General features: G+C 34.2%; 1 protein-coding gene across 2 annotated transcripts in view; it reads right to left on the bottom strand.

The window, feature by feature from the left end:
• Positions 1-12,889: 12,889 nt before the first annotated feature.
• GABRG1 (gamma-aminobutyric acid type A receptor subunit gamma1) overlaps positions 12,890-18,884 on the bottom strand; it is a 72,839-nt gene continuing 66,844 nt past the window's right edge. For both annotated transcript variants that reach the window (XM_045998096.1, XM_045998097.1), the window contains exon 9: positions 12,890-14,339. In XM_045998096.1, coding sequence (XP_045854052.1) covers positions 14,070-14,339 — 270 coding nt within the window. In that variant the 3' untranslated portion in view covers positions 12,890-14,069. The remainder of the gene's footprint in view (positions 14,340-18,884) is intronic.

Genomic DNA, 18,884 nt, shown 5'->3' with positions numbered 1-18,884 from the left:
GCATGATTTGCTTTATACAGGACTTGCAAAGAGCCAGTCACATCATTACTCCATTGCATGTTTCATCTTAGTTTAAATGTTATTTTAGTTTTCATCTTGATAGCTTAAGGTCATGGTTGAAAACCACACCATTTAAAGACCATTAGGAAACACATTTTTCAGAATAGTCAAAGAAGCATTTCAACATATTAGCTTTCCTATGATGAATCACAAAATGAATCAGTTTTATACTAGGAAGTCAGCACGGCTCAATAAACTAATCAATGAACTAAGGCTTCAGCATATGGTATACACACTGTACTCCCCCCAAGATATTTTAGGCTCATTAAAATGGTCCAAACCAGATGCACGTATATTTTTTTTAAGGCAACAGTGAAATCCTTACCAAAAATGATATTTTTGCAAACCCTTTGAAAGTCCTCATAGTATATTCATATGCATTCTTGAATGTCTACTTTCCTTACTGTTTAATGAATCAGTCAGAATATATTAGAAAATGATATATTTCTTGCAAAAAAACTGGGAAAACCTGTAATATAGTTGGCCTCTTACAATTATGTATTTATTGGTAAAAGTTAAGGAAGTGATAAAAATATTGAATTGTGGCTCACATAGAGATGGATACTAATGCATTCTTTCTCTAGCATATATTCTGCATCATAGAATATGAAATAGAAGTGTCATGAGAGGCATATTCAACTTAGCACACGTGTCTGTCAATAATAACTTGCTGCAGGCAAGTCACTGTGTTAAGTGCTTTCCTTCCTTTGCTTCATTCAATGCTTGCAATATACCTGTACAGTGTCTTTAAAAATAGAGACCTATTTTTTAACCCATAAAGACAAGAAATCCTGGCAGTCTAAGGCTTATTAAACAACTCAGCAATGCTATAATTCCTTTTCTTTCTATACATCAACTTTTATGCCTCCAGGTCATGTGTCGAAATTTGATGGGAGAAGAAGGGAAAGGCCCAAAGCTGACCGATCTAGGGACTGAATGTATACATCAGCCTCATATAATTCTTAACAAGAAAATGAAAAGTTTGCTGGAAGGAACACTCTAGTAATTTCTTGCATTTAATTAATGGGTATTGGATCACGTGGTCACCTTTAAATTATTTTTGAAAAGCATGAGGAGACAAATATTTATTTTCTTCTTTTGGATCTATAGAAGAGCAAGGCTGGAGAAGGAAAGGAGCTGTGAATATTCTTTTCGGCATTCACTTCACGTTGTCTACTGCACATCCTATGGAGTCATTGCATTTATTGTCATCCATGATTTACAGTTGAGATGAGGGGTGGTTGGCAGGGTGAAGTAGTTTCCCCAGTGTCATATGGTCAGTAACTAATGGAGCCAGACTACAAACTGGGCATCTAAATTCAGAGTCACATTTTCAACTGTGATACAATGCAGTTGTACCAATACCACCCTGGATCAGAAAGTCATTATTTCAGGAAATCTCCTTTTCTTTCTTTCTTTTTTTTTTTTAAGATTTTATTTATTTATTTGACAAGGAGACAGACAGAAAAGGAACACAAGCAGGGAGAGAGGGAGAGGGAGAACAGGCTTCCTGCTGAGCAAGGAGCCTGATGCTGGACTCGATCCCAGGACTCTGGGATCATGACCCGAGCCAAAGGCAGGTGCTTAATGACTGAGCCACCCAGGCACCCCAGGAAATCACCTTTTCATAACTCTTTCCCCTCACATAATCATCAGAGCAGATATTAATAATTTTGGATCATCTGAAAGATGCCAAAACTTTCTATAAAAGTTATCTTTATTAAATCAATTAAAATATCTTTATTAAATCAATTAAATAAAACAATCAATTTTTAAATTTCTTTTTAAATTTTATTTTATTTTATTTCTTTTTTCAGTGTTCATTTTTTATGTGCCACACCCAGTGCTCCATGCAATACGTGCCCTCCATAATACCCACCACCAGGCTCACCCAACCTCCCACCTTTTGCCCCTCCAAAACCCTCAGTTTGTTTCTCAGAATCCATAGTCTGTCATGGTTTGTCTCCCTCTCCGATTTCCCCCAATTCACTTCTCTCCATCTCCCAGTGTCCTCCGTGTTATTCCTTATGCTCCACAAGTGAGTGAAACCTTATGATAATTGACTCTCTCTGCTTGATTTATTTCACTCAGCATGATCTTTTTCAGTCCCGTCCAAAACAGAAAGGCCTTATAAGTATAGGAAATTTGTCTGTGGTCACACAAAAATAAGGACAGGCTAGGATTTGGTTCCAATTCCACATAATTTTAAAGCCCTTGTGAGATTAAGAGTCATTTATGGTTTGTCTCCCTCCCAATCCCATCTTGTTTCATTTATTCTTCTCCTATCCCCCTACCCCCCCATGTTGCTTCTCCATGTCCTCATATCAGGGAGATCATATGATAGTTGTCTTTCTCCGATTGACTTATTTCACTAAGCATGATACGCTCTAGTTCCATCCACGTCGTCGCAAATGGCAAGATTTCATTTCTTTTGATGGCTGCATAGTATTCCATTGTGTATATATACCACATCTTCTTTATCCATTCATCTGTTGATGGACATCTAGGTTCTTTCCATAGTCTGGCTATTGTAGACATTGCTGCTATAAACATTCGGGTACACGTGCCCCTTTGGATCACTATAAAGCCCTTTTTTTGTTTGTTTGTTTTCGCTTTGTTTGTTTTTACTACACAACAAGGTTTACAATTTTCCTAAATATAATGACTGTTCCAGATGCCACACTTTTACATCCACTCTGAATGGAAGATTTTAGAAGCAACTTGTCATCTATTTATCTATTCATCACCTACCAATCATTCCGTCTATCATCTACCTATCTACTAAGAGATACATATTTAATATGGTGGAAAAACGCAGAGTACAAAACTTATCAGTTTAACCATTTTTTAAGTGTCCAGTTCAGGTGTTAATTATATTTATATTATTTTGCAACAGATCTCTAGAACTTTTACAGCTTTCAAAATTGAAATTCTATGCCCATTAAACAACTTCCCATTTCCACCATCCCATGACAACCACCATTCAATTTTTTGTTTCTGCAAATCTGACCACCTTAGATACCTCGTATTAATGGAATCTGCAGTACTTATCTTCTGGTGGCCGGCTTATTTCACTGAACATATTGTCAAGTTTCCTCCATGTTGTAGCATGCCACATAATTTATTTCCTTTTAAAAGCTGAATCAGATTCCATTGTATGTAAATACTACGTTTTCCTTATCCATTCATCTGTCCACAGTCATTGAGTTGCTTCCACCTTTTAGCTATTGTGAATAATGCTGCAATAAACATGGATGTGCAAATAATCCATTTGAGATCCTGCTTTCAATTCTTTTGGATATGGATAGTATTATTGAGTCATTATAGAAAAATTTTTAATTAATAAAATAATGGAGATTGCCCTTTTTATCTACCCCTGCATCCTTGTAGTTTTATGTGAGAACAATTAACCTGTGGCCTTTGACTCTCCAGTTACATAGATCCATACAAATAATCTTGTTTCTCCAGATTTTTAGACCCTTAATGAAATCCTCTGTTTTTAATCCCATTCTGGACATGCATGTCTTGCTGATTCTATCCTTCAATGTCAGTGACTCCAGATGAAATGCATTTAGAGTAATACTTTAGGCGTTAGGCTGGGTATGTGGAACTTAGATGTCTAGAGAGGCAGTTTTGTAGTGTGATAGAGAGGACAAGATCTAGTTTGGGATGCCTGGGTCTAATCCCAGCTGTACCACTCATTTTCTCTGTGTCTTTGAGCAAGTATCTCAATTACCCTGTGCCTCGGTTTCCGTTTATGTGAATTGGGATAATAATACAAGCTAATTCTTGGGATCATGTAAGGATTAGGCTAGTTACTATGAATAAAGCTCCTAAGACAATATCAAGTGAATATTATGTGCTGGCTGTATTCCTTTTTTATTGTCATAGTATTTGCTATTGCCCACTCATTTTTCATTCTCAGAAGCCTTTCTATTTTCCAAGTCTTCATAGGAGAACATGGTTGTGAGTCCCACCATAGTTATTCAACGTGCCACTTGCAATTTCCTATATTAATTATTTGTCAAAAGGGGTTAAATTAGAATTGAATTATGGTGTATTCATGTTGAATCATAAATGTTCAGTTGCGGAGCCAGCCAATACTACTGATACATTTTAAAACTCAACCTTCATGAGAACATGGAGAAGCAACATGGGGGGTTAGGGGGATAGGAGAAGAATAAATGAAACAAGATGGGATTGGGAGGGAGACAAACCATAAATGACTCTTAATCTCACAAAACAAACTGGGGGTTGCAGGGAGGAGGTGGGGTTGGGAGAGGGGAGGGGGTTATGGACATTGGGGAGAGTATGTGCTATGGTGAGTGCTGTGAAGTGTGTAAACCTGGCGATTCACAGACCTGTACCCCTGGGGATAAAAATACATTATATGTTTATATAAAAAAAAATTGGAAGGGGAGGCGAACCATAAGAGACTATGGACTCTGAAAAACAACCTGAGGGTTTTGAAGGGTCAGGGGTGGGAGGTTGGGGGAACAGGTGGTGGGTAATGGGGAGGGCACGTATTGCATGGAGCACTGGGTGTTGTGCAAAAACAATGAATACTGTTACACTGAAAAAAATAAATAAATAAATAAAAAGTGCTCAATTATACTCCAAAAAGATGTATTTTTTAAAATCTAAAAATGTTAGGGGAATAAGAAAATATTTATTACAAATAAAAATAATTCTTGTGGAGAATTAAAAAAAAACAAAAACCAAAACTCAACCTTCATTCATGATTGAATTTTGTAAATAATTCTGGGCACATAGTAAAAGCTCAGTGTGTACACTATTTTATTCTGCTTTATAACAATTATCAAACTCAGAAAGGATGTCATATTCATTGTAATCTTAGCAAGAAAGGAAAAGCTAGGATCAGATCTTGCCTTTCTTGGTCCAGCTTCTTTTCATTCATTCAAACTGTCAAGATAAAAATGTTGACAGTGGAGACAGAGAAAAAGAATAACCAATATTAACCAGAACTTTGGCAACAAATGTCAATTAAAAAAAAAAAAAAACAACTCTAGCAAAGTAGTCCTTGACTCTTAGAACAAATATATACTTAGAAATTTACTGCACCACTGTGCCAAGAATTTTACCTGCTAATAATAGAGAAAATGGAGCTGGAGAAATGGAGAACCTTCTTTGATGTATGAGTCAAGCTTGCCAAGGCATCTTGGTCCAGTGATGGCTATTGACACTGCGGTGGGAACTACAGAACTCAGAACTGCCTGCGGTGCTTCTAATTCTTATTTTCCAGGGAGAGAGAAAATAAATATATGAACGTAAGGTGCATTAATTGTAAGCATTTCTACTACTCCCAGTAGTGCTCTCAAATATTATTCTGAGTATGTACCATTTCTCTTCCAAATCTCTCTAGCCGTCTGTTCTCTGCCCTGTGTCCCAGAAAACTGACTGTAAGGATTAGATCAAAGTCCCCCTTGACCTCTGGCTTTCAGTAGGGTTTGCCAATGATGAGCAAAGGGAAGCAAAGGGAAAGAAGGGAAGAGATGTCAGTGGGGTATTTATTCTACAGATTCCCTCCAGCAGAGTTGCCATGAGATGCCAGTGCCCTTTCGCTAAAGGTCACACTGCCTGTCAAATGTCCTTTGGCCAACAGCTCTTTTTTTCTAGCTTTTTGCCTATTCCCTTCCCCTTGTTCCTTTAGCACCTGCTATTTCTTCTGTAATTAGTTTCAGGATTCTAGAAGACGCTTGGGGTTTTTTCTAACTCTTATCTATACTTTCATAAAGTGTTCTTTTATTAAACCCTTCTCAAATCACACAATTAAAATATCCCATTATTCTCTTTCTGGGATCATGACTGAAAAACACATCAGAAACACTGAGCTGAAAATACATTTTCTTACAAAAAGGAGGCCAGAATTAAGGAAGATGAGAGGGATTATGCATGTTGTACAAATGGTTCAAATTCTTTTATAACATGCCTTAACATCCAGAGTTTACACTTGAAACAAGAATTTATAAGAAAAGCTTTGACCTTAATATAAGATGTTTACTAGGTCTCCCCCACTGTCTCATTCACTGTTGTCTTTATTTGTCAAATGGAGTGCTTACTATTGGTCTCTCATTTCTGATAGATTTTGCTAATGGTCAGCTAAGATCATTAATATAAAAATACTTGTGTAGTAAAACAGTATATTAATTATTTATATCAATCCAAAAGGAGGTTTTCAAAATTTTTATTATGAGTGTAATCTTTTAAAAAGACAAGTAAGAATGAAGAATTGAAATGTTAGCACAATAATTTGAAGGTTAGAAGCTAAAAATAGTTAAGTCTAAATCTTAGTTTGAATATAAGAAACATTAGTAGTATACTTGAATCAATTTTCAGAAATTTGATTTATGCTAAATGATGAGTGTATCATGACTAAGTGACTTCTTATATAGTATTATCTTAAAGAAGTGTTCCTATTTTATCCAGAGTGTACAATTTTTACCCAACTACTTTTGGTGACTATTTGAAATGTAAATTTTAATAATTGAAGTGCACATCCTGAAATGCAGAGGGAAAATACATGACTAATGTGCACAGTAAATTAAATATTTATTCCAGTGAAATTATTCAGAAAGGGCTGCTTAGATTTTAACACTGTGAAAAATGTTAAAAGCAAGATTTTATTTTGACACAAACAATTTTAATGAGGAAACATACTTCATGTTTTCTTAAGGGGGAAAATATTAAAATTGCTTTAATATTTGCATTTATCATTTTCTTTTACTTAAAGCATCTTGTGTGTCAATTTTAGTGGCAACAGCAATCTTCTCTCTAGATTAACCTACTTTATCTACTTCAAATAACATTGAAATAATTTTGAGGAAGTTTGTATTTTCATTAATAAAACATATTAACAATAATTTTTTTTTATAAATTCTACATAAGAGAACTAGCCTCAATTAATGTCTCTTTGAGAGGGGCTGAAACTATAAAGTAAAGTGAAGAGTACTGTAGTGCATTATTTCACATAAAATTATTTTTAACTAAGATCTTTTTCTTTTAAATTAAAATTTAAAAAGGGGCTCTTGGGTGGCACAATCAGTTAATCATCTGCCTTTGGCTCAGGTCATGATCCCAGGGTCCTGGGATCCAGTCCCAAGTCTGGCTCCCTGTTTTGTGGGGAGCCTGCCTCTCCCTTTGCCCCCCCTCAGCTTTTGCTTTCTCTCGTAAATAAATTAATTAATTAAATCTTTTTAAAAATTAATAAAATGAATTTTTAAAGATGTGGCACCTTTCTAAATCTCACAAGTAAAGTTATCCCAAATATAAGTTGGCAAACTTTCTCTCCAAAGTGCCAGAGAAAAATAGTTAAACTTTATGAGCCACTTGATTTTTGTTACACCTACTCAACCGTTCTATCGTAGTGCAAAAGAAACCACAGACACTACATACGTGAATGTGACTGGCTGTGTTCAAATCACTAATGTTGTAGCCATAGTGTGCCAACTCCTTTTCTACAATGTCAACAGTCTGTATTATATTTGATTGGATGGCAGGAGAATTTTCCAGAACACTTTTAGTACATATTTAAAACATTTCAACTAAAATGAAGTCCACATTTGAAATAAGCTGGTAGAGATCATGCTCTTACTAAGAGTATTTTTGTGTTTTAAGCAGAACTGAGTAGGTTGTGTTTTAGGTCTAAATTTCTCTTTTGTGAAGGAAATCTGTTCTAGTGTTAGAATATGAACAATCATTTTGTCATTAGAGTAGTAATTGAAGGATAAGTGTCTCTAAATTTAACTTCAGGTTACAGTCATATGAGCTTAGAGAATGATTCTAATATACTGAGCCTTGGTTTCCCCATCTGTTAAATAGAGCTCTTTGCTCTGAATACTACATTATTAATATAAAATGCTTAAAGTTCCAGATAATGGCAGGTACTCAATAAACATTAAATATTCATCATTTTCAGTATTTTATAGAAACAGCGTTGGATCTGAAGGAAAACTCATAAAGTTTTTTTTAAGTCCTCTGCCACGGTGGCAGAAAACGGAGAACTGCAAGAGTGAAACAGAAGAGACTTTGATTTTCTGGCATTTAATTCTCTGTCACTATTTCCTCAAACGAAATAAGACCCTTTCGTGGCACAAAGTATTTGGAATGGCCTGGGTACTAATCCATTGAATAAATATTGCTCTCATTGACTCACTTGGGGAAGAGTATCTGGCAGTTCATAGTAGGATGAAGTCACAGGTTGTTAGAATAATCCAGAAATTCATAGTCTTTGTAGTGAAAAATCATGCATAAATATGAACTATCCTTACCGACCCTTTTACAGTTCAGTTCATTTTCAGATCTATCAAAGAAAAACCTTACATTTATTTTCTTCATTGAAAAAAATGTGAAACAACATTGATCAGAAACTAACTTCAATGCTAAAGTCATGATTATATACTATGAAACAATAAAGGGACATATCTGTAGGAAAACTACTTAAAAAAACACACTTAAGAGAACACTTAAATGTAACACTTTTTTCCCATTACTAGTTATTGACTTTATTTTGTACTTAGAATCATGAAAATACAGAATACTTTGAAAAGTTGAGATACCTTTGCCACATACTCACAAAATGTTCCCCAAAATGATAAGGCAGAAGCAGACAACAGAAGCCATTACAATCACAAGCCATAAGACTTTATTATATGAAGTGACTGGATACACTTAATAGATGCAAAGAGCTGTTATTACAGTGACTTATCAAGATCCAAACTATTTCCATTTAGGTCAGCCTTGTCTTTAAATTTTGTTAAATTAGACCTTTGTGTTTAACTGCCTTACAGTTTTCATAAGCTTAATCTTATCCATTCACAGATTCAAACTATTCATGATCCAGGTACATTTTATAGTATACAAATAAAAATTTATTTATGTATTTTGAGACAAATATTTCAGAAATTGAGACTCTAAGTCAACTCCCTGGCTGGATTTTTCTGGTCCTACAGCAGCCTAATTCTTTTGCCAGTTTTTCTCCCTCCTTTGTCCAAATACATTATTTTTTTTTTTCTTTCTCACTTAGAAAAAAAGTATTTGATAAGAAAGTCCTTTTAATGAGAAACAGATTTTAATAATAATAATAATTAGTAATAATAATCTGGAAAGACCTGATTGATGATTTGTATTTCAGGAGATTACTCTTTTTTCTTCTGTCACCCCAGTTCTAACCTTCTTCCCCCCTCACCTCCTATTTTATAGTTACTTCCCAACTGGCTTTGCTTTTTCTTACTCCAAACATCACACACAAGTAAGAGGAAAGTTCTGCAGTATTCATAATGGCTCTTTTCTACTTAAGTAGTTTCTGAACTCTCCATGAATTTAGAATATCACCCAGCCCCTTGTGGTTTGTATTTTTGCCTCTTTACCGTAGGGCCTGATCTATCCTTATTTGTCTCATCTTTAATTGCATCTATATGCATCTTAACTTTCAATTAAAATGGAAATTTTATTTGTGCCCATGCTTCTGTTTCTTTATTCAAGCTGTTTATTCAACTGCAAGCGTGATCTCTAGTTAACCTCACCTGGTGACGTATTGAATTCTCAGGCTTCCATCTGTAGAAACTTTCCCAGACTTATCCTCCCTCCCTCAGGTTGTATAACTAATCCTCTCACTATATGTTTCTTGAGAGTTCATCTTTATATATCCCCTGCTGTACTCTATCCATAGAAAGTTCTCCATAAATATTTTGTATTAGGTTATATTTTTTTCAAAATGCAAAGACAAGAAAAGGCAGAACTATTTACTAGAGCAATATGATCAATAGTGTTTGGAAACTCCATTTGGAATCTTTTTTTTTTTTCTTTTAAAGATTTATATCTCCATGTTGAAAGAGAGCGAGAGAGAGAGAGAGAAGGGCAGAGAGGGAGAGAAGACTCCACACCGAGTACTGAGTCCCACTCAGAACGCGGATTTTTCCACCCTGAGATCACAATCTGGGCAGAAACTAGAGTAGGATGCTTAACCCACTGTGCCACCCAGGCACCCCCATTTGGAGTGTTTTTGACAGTGCCTTGGTAATGGTTTCTGTGACTTTACAGTGGCTTGTCAAGGGCTTCATAACAATGAAAAACAATGACCAATAGAAACATAAGACCAAGTATGTCTGGTCTTCATGTGGCAAGACATTGAGAAGTAAATTTGATGATGTAAAGAAAAATACCTTGGTCAGAAATTATCTTCAAAAATGTTTTTGGTGGGACAAATGTTAACTCATTAGATAGCCACTGAATCACTTCAATTCCAGTGGTAAGTAAGATCAAGGAAATAATTGAGAATGTGGTATCTTGCTACAGGAAATTTTCCAAGTGCAAATGGGCCCTGGTATAGTCGTTTGATAATTTTACATATGTGCTTATTCATATATTAGGTGCTTATTCAATTATTGGTTATTAATCTAAATTTTACTTGAGCAAATGATCCTATCCAAATCTCCTTTTGTGTAACCAAAGTACTAGATGCATTTTGTTGTAACATATTGACTTGGGGGCCACCTTAAGCATTGGCTTTCAGCTCAGGTCATGATCTGGTGTCCCAGGATCTACCCTACCAGAGGTAGGGTCCCTGCTCAGTGGCTAATCTGCTTCTCCCTCTCCCTCAGCCTCTCCCTCCGTTTGTGCTCTCTCTCTCACTTGCTCTCTCTCTCTCTCTCAAATGAATACATAAAATCTTTTATTAAAACAAAACAAAACATATTGACTTGGAATACAATTTCACGTTTTACAAGTATGGGCCTTTTGATGTGAGAGTGCTATCAATCATTCTTTTTGATGTTACATCATTGGCAAACATGCAACCCTCAATTCAGCAAAATTGTAGAATATTCTAAGACTATAAATTAATGTCAGATATGGGAACACTAAAGGAAAAAACAATCTGGTGAGTGTATAGTTACACACATTTACTGTGTTTTAGCCTATAGTTGATCAGTTTTAGTAAGTCCTTAAAGAAAGCTGTCTTTAACTTAAAAAACTTCAAATAAATTGATTTATATTTACATTAAAACTTCATACTTAGTTAGATTTACTGAGGAATTTGTCCTTTCTCTACCAAATTCTCAGGGAGGCTAAGTTCTTCTTTTTTCTTTTCTTTTACTTGCTTTCTTTCTTTTTTGTCTGTCTGCCTGTATTTTTTTCTTTTTTTCCCCCCAGAAACTACTTGGCATTTTAGGAATCAATTTCAAGGATGCCTAAGTTTTTCTATGCAATTCAAGAATAAATAAAATATTATCGTGCAATTGTAAACTCAAGAGAATAAAATTGTTCCAGTCACAATTTCCCTTCTCAGAACTTGTAGATCCTGGTCACATATTTAAAGGATTGATCTATGAATTAACGTTTTCCCAGATGATTCTAAATCTTTCTGCTCCGTTTATCTTTCCTATCCTTTATATCCACTTCTTTGGTCTGTTAGTGTTGAAACCACTTAAAGCAGCTAAGAAGCACAAATTCCAGTGAGTCCAATAAATTCACATAAAACTCTGAAAGGAGGATTTTTTAGAAAGTTGTTTCTTAACATTGTAAAACTTCTTGAAAGAAGAGAGGGACAGGAATTAGACTGCATTCCCTTTGAAAATAAATTCGATTTGATTTCTTATAAACAGAGTCTATCTGTATCATCACCTTTTTATTCTCATTTTTAGAAATACTAAGATTTGTATCCTTCTCTTTCTGACCTACATATTTAAATAAAGCTGCTTAAAATCTCACTTGCTTTGTAAACAAAGCGCTTGTTTTGATGATCTATATAATGAATGTATGTAGTAAAGCATCTTTCACAGTTTTATTAATTTTATTTCCATTTGTTAATATTGCCAACATTTAAAGCCAAGTTAATGGAACACCAATGAGAAAATCAAAGCTATTTATATTAAGCATTTTAAAGTATTTTAAAATACAGTCATGCTCGGTTGAAGAATCCCAGAATTAAAATTTCCTGCATGAAAATGAACAGGTAATAGCATAGAACATGGAAATAGACATAATACATTTTAGTGAAGCGTTTTATTCTTCATGGATACTTCATTTTCCATTTATCCATAAAGGAATCTTCACATTATGAATATCCATCAATACTCAGTTATAAAAATGAATGCATGAATAATTTCTAAGTGAATATATACATGGCCAAAGTTTGATTTGGCTCTCCATTCAAAAAAAGTAGTGTCGGTGGATATTGGGGCATTATCACTCAATTCATGCTTACATTTTTTTCAGAAGTTTATAATCAACGTAAAAAAAATCTGACATAGCTGAGGAATGCACAATGAAATGTATTTAGATTTTTAAAAACCCTATATATTCTATAAAGATAAGCATAACCATGCCAGAGCCTCATTCATGTATTCACTAACCACGTGGGGGGTTGCTGCATTAAAAACTAGTATCGAATGCACAGGTGTAGCTCATAAGCTAGCTCACACACCATAAGATAAGTTTGAACACAAAACTCCTTATCCTCATACTTGCTCTCGGCAATGGAAACAATTTTTAAAGGTTATCTCCGAGATCACTTTGGTGATTTCCCCAAAAATGAGGTGATGGGGAATGAATGTGGAGTTCTTATAAACAACGGACATGCTTAACTATTTACAGGCGTGTAGTGATTAAAGTCTAAATTTAACTTTCCTCTTAACGAGAAAAGCATTTGAGAAACGACCAAACAACAGGCTTTACACAATCTTGTGCCTTTCTCTGCTCCTGTCTCTAAGAATGTAGAAAGCTGGAGCACTCGTGTTCCTTAGAGGGACCTCGAACAGAACTCCACTTTTATTTATTTATTTATTTATTTATTTTTTTTTTTTTTAGAACTCCACTTTTAATGTGATCTTTGAGCCTGCTTTCATTTTTTTTTTTAAGAGAACATCATAACAATTTACAGCATAGACCTACAACTGCCAGTGTAGGAGCTGGCAAAGACAACATGTGACACGCACACCTAAAACTAGATTTCTAGGACGCTTTGAGTCTGCATATTATTAGTAGTACATATTTAAGACCATATCCTCAATATGAACGGCTACTCAGTTTGCTAGATAACAAATCTTTTCCCACAATGAGTGAATACTAGCACTGGTCTTCATTTGTTTTTGTTTTTTTTTTTTCAATTTAGGGACCATAACACTTTTGTAGAGCAAAAAGAAAAAATCAATTCTTTCTGTATTTAATTTCAGTGTTGGTAGGTCGAAATATTTCAGTGTTAACTTCTTCATACTTCATAGATACTGTGAGTCAGAGAATAAAATGGTTAAATGTAACTTCTTTTTTACCTATATTTAAAATATAAATTACTTTGGTGGTTTTCATCCTAGTTTGTAAATCACCAAAACTGAAGTAACTACAATACTATTTAATATTGTGTCAGGAAACGGATTTGATTAAAATACAGATAAAAATTGGCCTTTTAATAAGGTAATAATTGGTCTATTATTCTAATTTAATTTGTTCTTGGGAATAAAACATCTGGATATAAATGCCAGGAAATCTTGGCTTTATGGTTTTAATTAGCTCTATTCCAAACAGGGCATACAAATAAAAACTAAGAAAAAAAATCAAAATAACATTTTCTAAGCAAAAAATTACTACATAACATTAGGCATGAGGTTAAGTTCCCATTACAAACAATGATAGATTATATTTAAATAAAATATTATTAAAGTTATTAAAGTATTCCATCTTTAAAATATGAATCATGGGACTTATGAATCCAAAATCCTAATGGGATACAAGTAAAATAAATAAGATTAAAGTAAAAATATATAGTAGTATTTTACTGTACTTAATTCTGCAACCAATCTCTTTTACATATTTAAGTAAATTAAAATGAAAGCTGCTACTTTATTTACCTATGAATCGGTAGAATAGTTACAATGCTTTTACATTTTAACCATTGGTTTCTCTGCATTTTAAATTTAAACTTCATATTACTGAAATGCAATAGATTATATTGGATTTAGTTAAACTTCTTACGATTTTTGCCTGGTAAATAGAACTTATAAGTAAAGATAGCCAACCCAATAAACCAGATTGAACAGGGCAAAAGCTGTTGGGAAAAATATTCGAGAATAGGAGTCAATTTTAGCAATGCGTATGTGTATCCTTCCTTCCCTCCATGATCCTGTTCTGCAGTCTTCAAAGCAACAGAAAAAGCTGGCACAATCTTTGCCCTCCAAACACTGATACCCATAATCCTCTTCTCCATGGGGCAGAGAAATGTTATTCATTGGAATCAGAGTGGATCCAGGATGGAGTCCAGGGGACATCTGAGTAAAATAATAAATGAGTTTTTGAGAAAAAAATATAATAAAGAAAGATCAATTTGTCTCCTCAAGGCAAACTCTAAAAAGACTGATATGCAATAAAAATAATCTTAGTTTACAGAAATCAAAGAGGTATTCAATCCTAATGTGTTTTTAGATTATAATTTACTTTGTAAGACCTAACTTAAATTACAAAGACCATGCAGAAAAAAACCCTCATATATGCAATATATTTTATACCTTTAGAAAATCAACCTGCCAAAATATTGTTAATCATGAATCTAATTCTAAAACAAAAATAAACTCTACATTTCTCTATTTGACACTGAAACATTCACAATGCTATACGTATCTGTTTGCCATTATTATATTATGTAATTTATTTATTTTAGTGATAATGAGAACAAATAGCAAAGATGACATTTTCATAATGCAGAAAAGCTCTGAGGAGCTGTGAATGAATAAAAAACACATGGGCTGAGTTTGTAACAGTGGTTAAGGCATCATATTTTGGAGACAGAATATGCAGGAGTTAAAAATTCAGGTTTGAGGGGCACCTGGGTGGCTCAGTGGGTTAAGCCTCTGCCTTCCGCTCAGGTCGTGATCTCAGGGTCCTGGGATCGAGCCCCGCATCAGGCTCAGCAGGGAGCCTGCTTCCCCAACCCCCACCTCTCTCTGCCTGCCTCTCTGCCTACTTGTGATCTCTCTCTCTCTCTGTCAAATAAATAAATAAAACCTTTAAAAAAAAAAAATTCAGGTTTGAGAACAACTGTGTCCAAATTTGACTTTTTCTACCAATATAGCTATACTCACAGCTGGAATTATATTAATACCTAATCTTTGTGATGGCCGTGATGTGTAAATTTCAGGGCTTATTTAAATGATAACTGCTCCATCTTGTCCAGTTATAATAGTTATTATTATCAGGATTATTTGAGACATATATCAAATTAACTGTTTATGATACCAGGTTCTGGATAATACTTACATAATAAAAATATTTTTTAAAAAATATTTAGAAATCAAGCAAGTCTAGAATACCATGAAACACTAAAGTAATCACTTTGGAGTCAGTCAGGCTTGGACAGAAATCCCAGCTCTGGCCAGGAAGCTACGTTGTTCTGAACAGAAAATGTTAGTGCTCTTCTTTTTATCCCTCTGTCTTCTCCTTTACAAAAGTCACAATAATACATAGATCCATTAGATAATTAAATGAGATGATGTACATAAAGCAGAAAGCCAAACATTTTAAACATAGCAAGTATTCATCATAGGTAATCTTTTTGTTATTTTCATTGTCATTGACAGTGTTGATGCCTGAAGAAGAAATACTACCATTTGGTATAAAATACATGCTTAAACAAGGAACAATAACAACAATCTGGACCTCATAAAAAATGCTACTGGAGGAAAAAAAAACCATTAATGAACTCTTGAAAATATGGCAATTAAAACATTATTGAAGACTGCAGCTACACTTCCTTCTGAATTCCTGCATATTTTAGAGGTTATTTTAAAATGTAAATCTTAAGATATGGTCCATATATACAATGGAGTATTATGCCTCCATTAGAAAGGATGAATACCCAACTTTTGTATTAACATGGACAGGACTGAAAGAGATTATGCTGAGTGAAATAAGTCAAGCAGAGAGAGTCTATTACCATATGGTTTCGCTTATTTGTGGAGCATAAGGAATAACACTGAGGACATTGGGAGATGGAGAGGAGAAGTGAGATGGGGGAAATTAGAGGGGGAGACAAACCATGAAAGACCGTGGACTCTGAGAAACAAACTGAGGGTAGGGGTTGTATGAGCGTGGTGGGTATTATGGAGGGCAAGTATTGCATGGATCACTCGGTGTGCTGCATAAACAATGAATTTTGGAACACTGAAAAAATAAAATTTAGAAGTACAAAAAAATGTGAGCATTACAACTTGTTATAATTGGTGGCTTTATTATCTAATCACTAAATATAATGCTGAGATTATTAAAATTATTTTAACCTGATCTTAAATTCTTCCTAATGAAAATATTTGCAATATTTTTTATCCTGCGTTTGAAATAAAAAAAAATTTCAAAGCTTTTAAAATTAAACATTGTATGGAAAAGTTTTTAAAATTTAAAAACAAAAAATAATTTTAAAAAATTTGGATCTATATTCAAATCCATTTTGTTTCAAATCCAAACCACTAAATATTAAAATTCAGTCAATGTCAAAGTAGCCAATAATCATATTTAGTGATATTTTAAAAGATAAATGCATCACACAAGTCACAATAATAGAAACTAAATGTGCAGCCTGAAGATAAGGAATACATCCTAAACACAAATAAATTCATTACTCTACGTGCCTGGATGTATCATAAAAAGCAGAGGCAATATATTATTAAATGTTAATGACATATGTTTTGAGCTTGACACTTGGTGATACTTGACTAGACTCCGAAATTTTAGTGGAACACTAAAATCATGTACAAAATGAGGCAAAATGGTATTCAACTCCTTGTCACTTAATACTTAAATAGCATATGTTCAAATGCTAATCCGAGTGAAAACTGATTAAAATACAAGCCTGTTAGTTGGCAATTTCAAGGTTATACAGCACAAAATGCATTCTATATATCACTTAGCACTGCCATAAATAGGAAGAAGGTGTGTTTGTTGGAAGACATCAGTTGTGTATGAGGAAGATGATTAAACATTAGAGTGTCCGAAAGTGGAGAAAAACTGCAAGTGGTTCATTTTAAAACTGGACTAATCTCTGGTGGTAAAAATCAGGGAGAGCTTCTACTGCAGTGAACCTTCCAATCAACAATTTTCCAGTTTCCCCCCTTCCCTTCAAAACACCGCAAGTTCATAAAGTGAAAGAAGCTACACTTTAATGAATGGTGGATGTGAATAGAAATATGACTTCATAGGTGCTGAGAAAAATATCCTGAACTGACACAGTAGCAATAAAATAAAATATTTTGACACACAGATTATGACCTGGCGACCACTAACGACGGAGTAATCAGAAGTATATACATATTCCAAACCTTATTTATCTGAAGTGCAACTGTTTCATTTCTCAAGTAAAACTCCTGTGGCCCCCCAAAATAGCAAGCATTGAAAAAATAAGAAATAAATCAATTTAAGTAATATAAAAAGAAACTACATAACCGAGTAGGATTTTCTTTTACCTTAAATAATACAGCTTTGAGATTATGCCATTTGTTGTTCTTTGAAAAAGTCACTAGGAATATAACTGAATTTAACATTTTGAGAAACTGATCCCGTTCTCATTATTAAAGATATATTTGTCTGGCTACATGTTATATACTACATTATTTTATATATTAAAGGTTTATTTATTTATTATTTGAAGGGGCGCTAGGGGCAGAGAGACACAGAGAAAAAGAGCGTCTCAAGCAGATTCCCTGCATAGCGCAGAGCCCAACATGCGCTCAGCCTCTAAGACTATAACCTGAGCAGAAATTGAGCAGAAACCTACTAAGCCACCCAGGTGCCCCCAACCTTTATTTTTTAAAGATTTACTTATTATTTGAAAGTGAGAGTAAATACTACATTATTTATATATTAGTAATAGATTTAAATATACAAAATATATTTCAAAATTCAAGATACACTAATGCCAAAGAAATATTAAGTAGTAAAGAAAATATTTGTTAATTAAGTGGTAAAGAAAATAATTATGTATGTATATTTGTGTATGTGTTTGTATATTACAATTATTATTTGTATCATATACTAATATATATTATTATTTGTATCATATACTAATATCATCAATGTTATTAAATATTAGTAACATGAATATCAAACATTATTAGGTCATGTTACCAATATTATGAAATATTGACTAATATTACTGTTATTAATTTTCCATTTAAAACTTTGCATGGGAGAATGCAAGCCTGAGCACAGGTTTTCTCCACTCCACTTTTATAAAATTTCATTGAAGTATCAGTTGGGATTTCAAAAATTACAAAATCCACATCAGTGTTAAAAACAGACAGGAAGTGGGGGGCACCTGGGTGGCTCAGTGGGTTAAAGCCTCTGCCTTCAGCTCAGGTCATGTTCCCAGGGTCCTGGGATCGAGCCCCACATCGAGCCCCACATCGGGCTCTCTGCTCAGCAGGGAGCCTGTTTCCTCCTCTCTCTCTCTCTCTCTCTCTCTCTCTGCCTGCCTCTCTGCCCACTTGTGATCTCTGTCTGTCAACTAAATAAATAAATAAAATAACAGGAAGTGAATTTTGAGCAGCCAATCAGCATGTCAGAATTTGTACTATTCTGAAAGACGAAGACAGGTGAAAATAGGCCAACATTTCAGGAAGCCACATTTCAGAAGAGGCTCAGAAAATGGAAACTTTTTTTTTTGTCACTTTAATCTCCATTTATTTTTAATTTAATTTTTTTTCAGTGCTCCAAAATTCATTGTTTATGTACCACACCCAAGTGCTCCATGCAATACGTGTCCTCCTTACTACCCACCACCAGGCTTACCCAAACCCTCAACCCCCTCCCCTCCAAAACCCTCAGTT

The sequence above is a fragment of the Meles meles genome, chromosome 2 (genome assembly GCF_922984935.1).
Source record: "Meles meles chromosome 2, mMelMel3.1 paternal haplotype, whole genome shotgun sequence".
NCBI classification, from domain to species: Eukaryota; Metazoa; Chordata; class Mammalia; order Carnivora; family Mustelidae; genus Meles; species Meles meles.
This window is presented reverse-complemented; position numbering and strand designations above follow the sequence as displayed.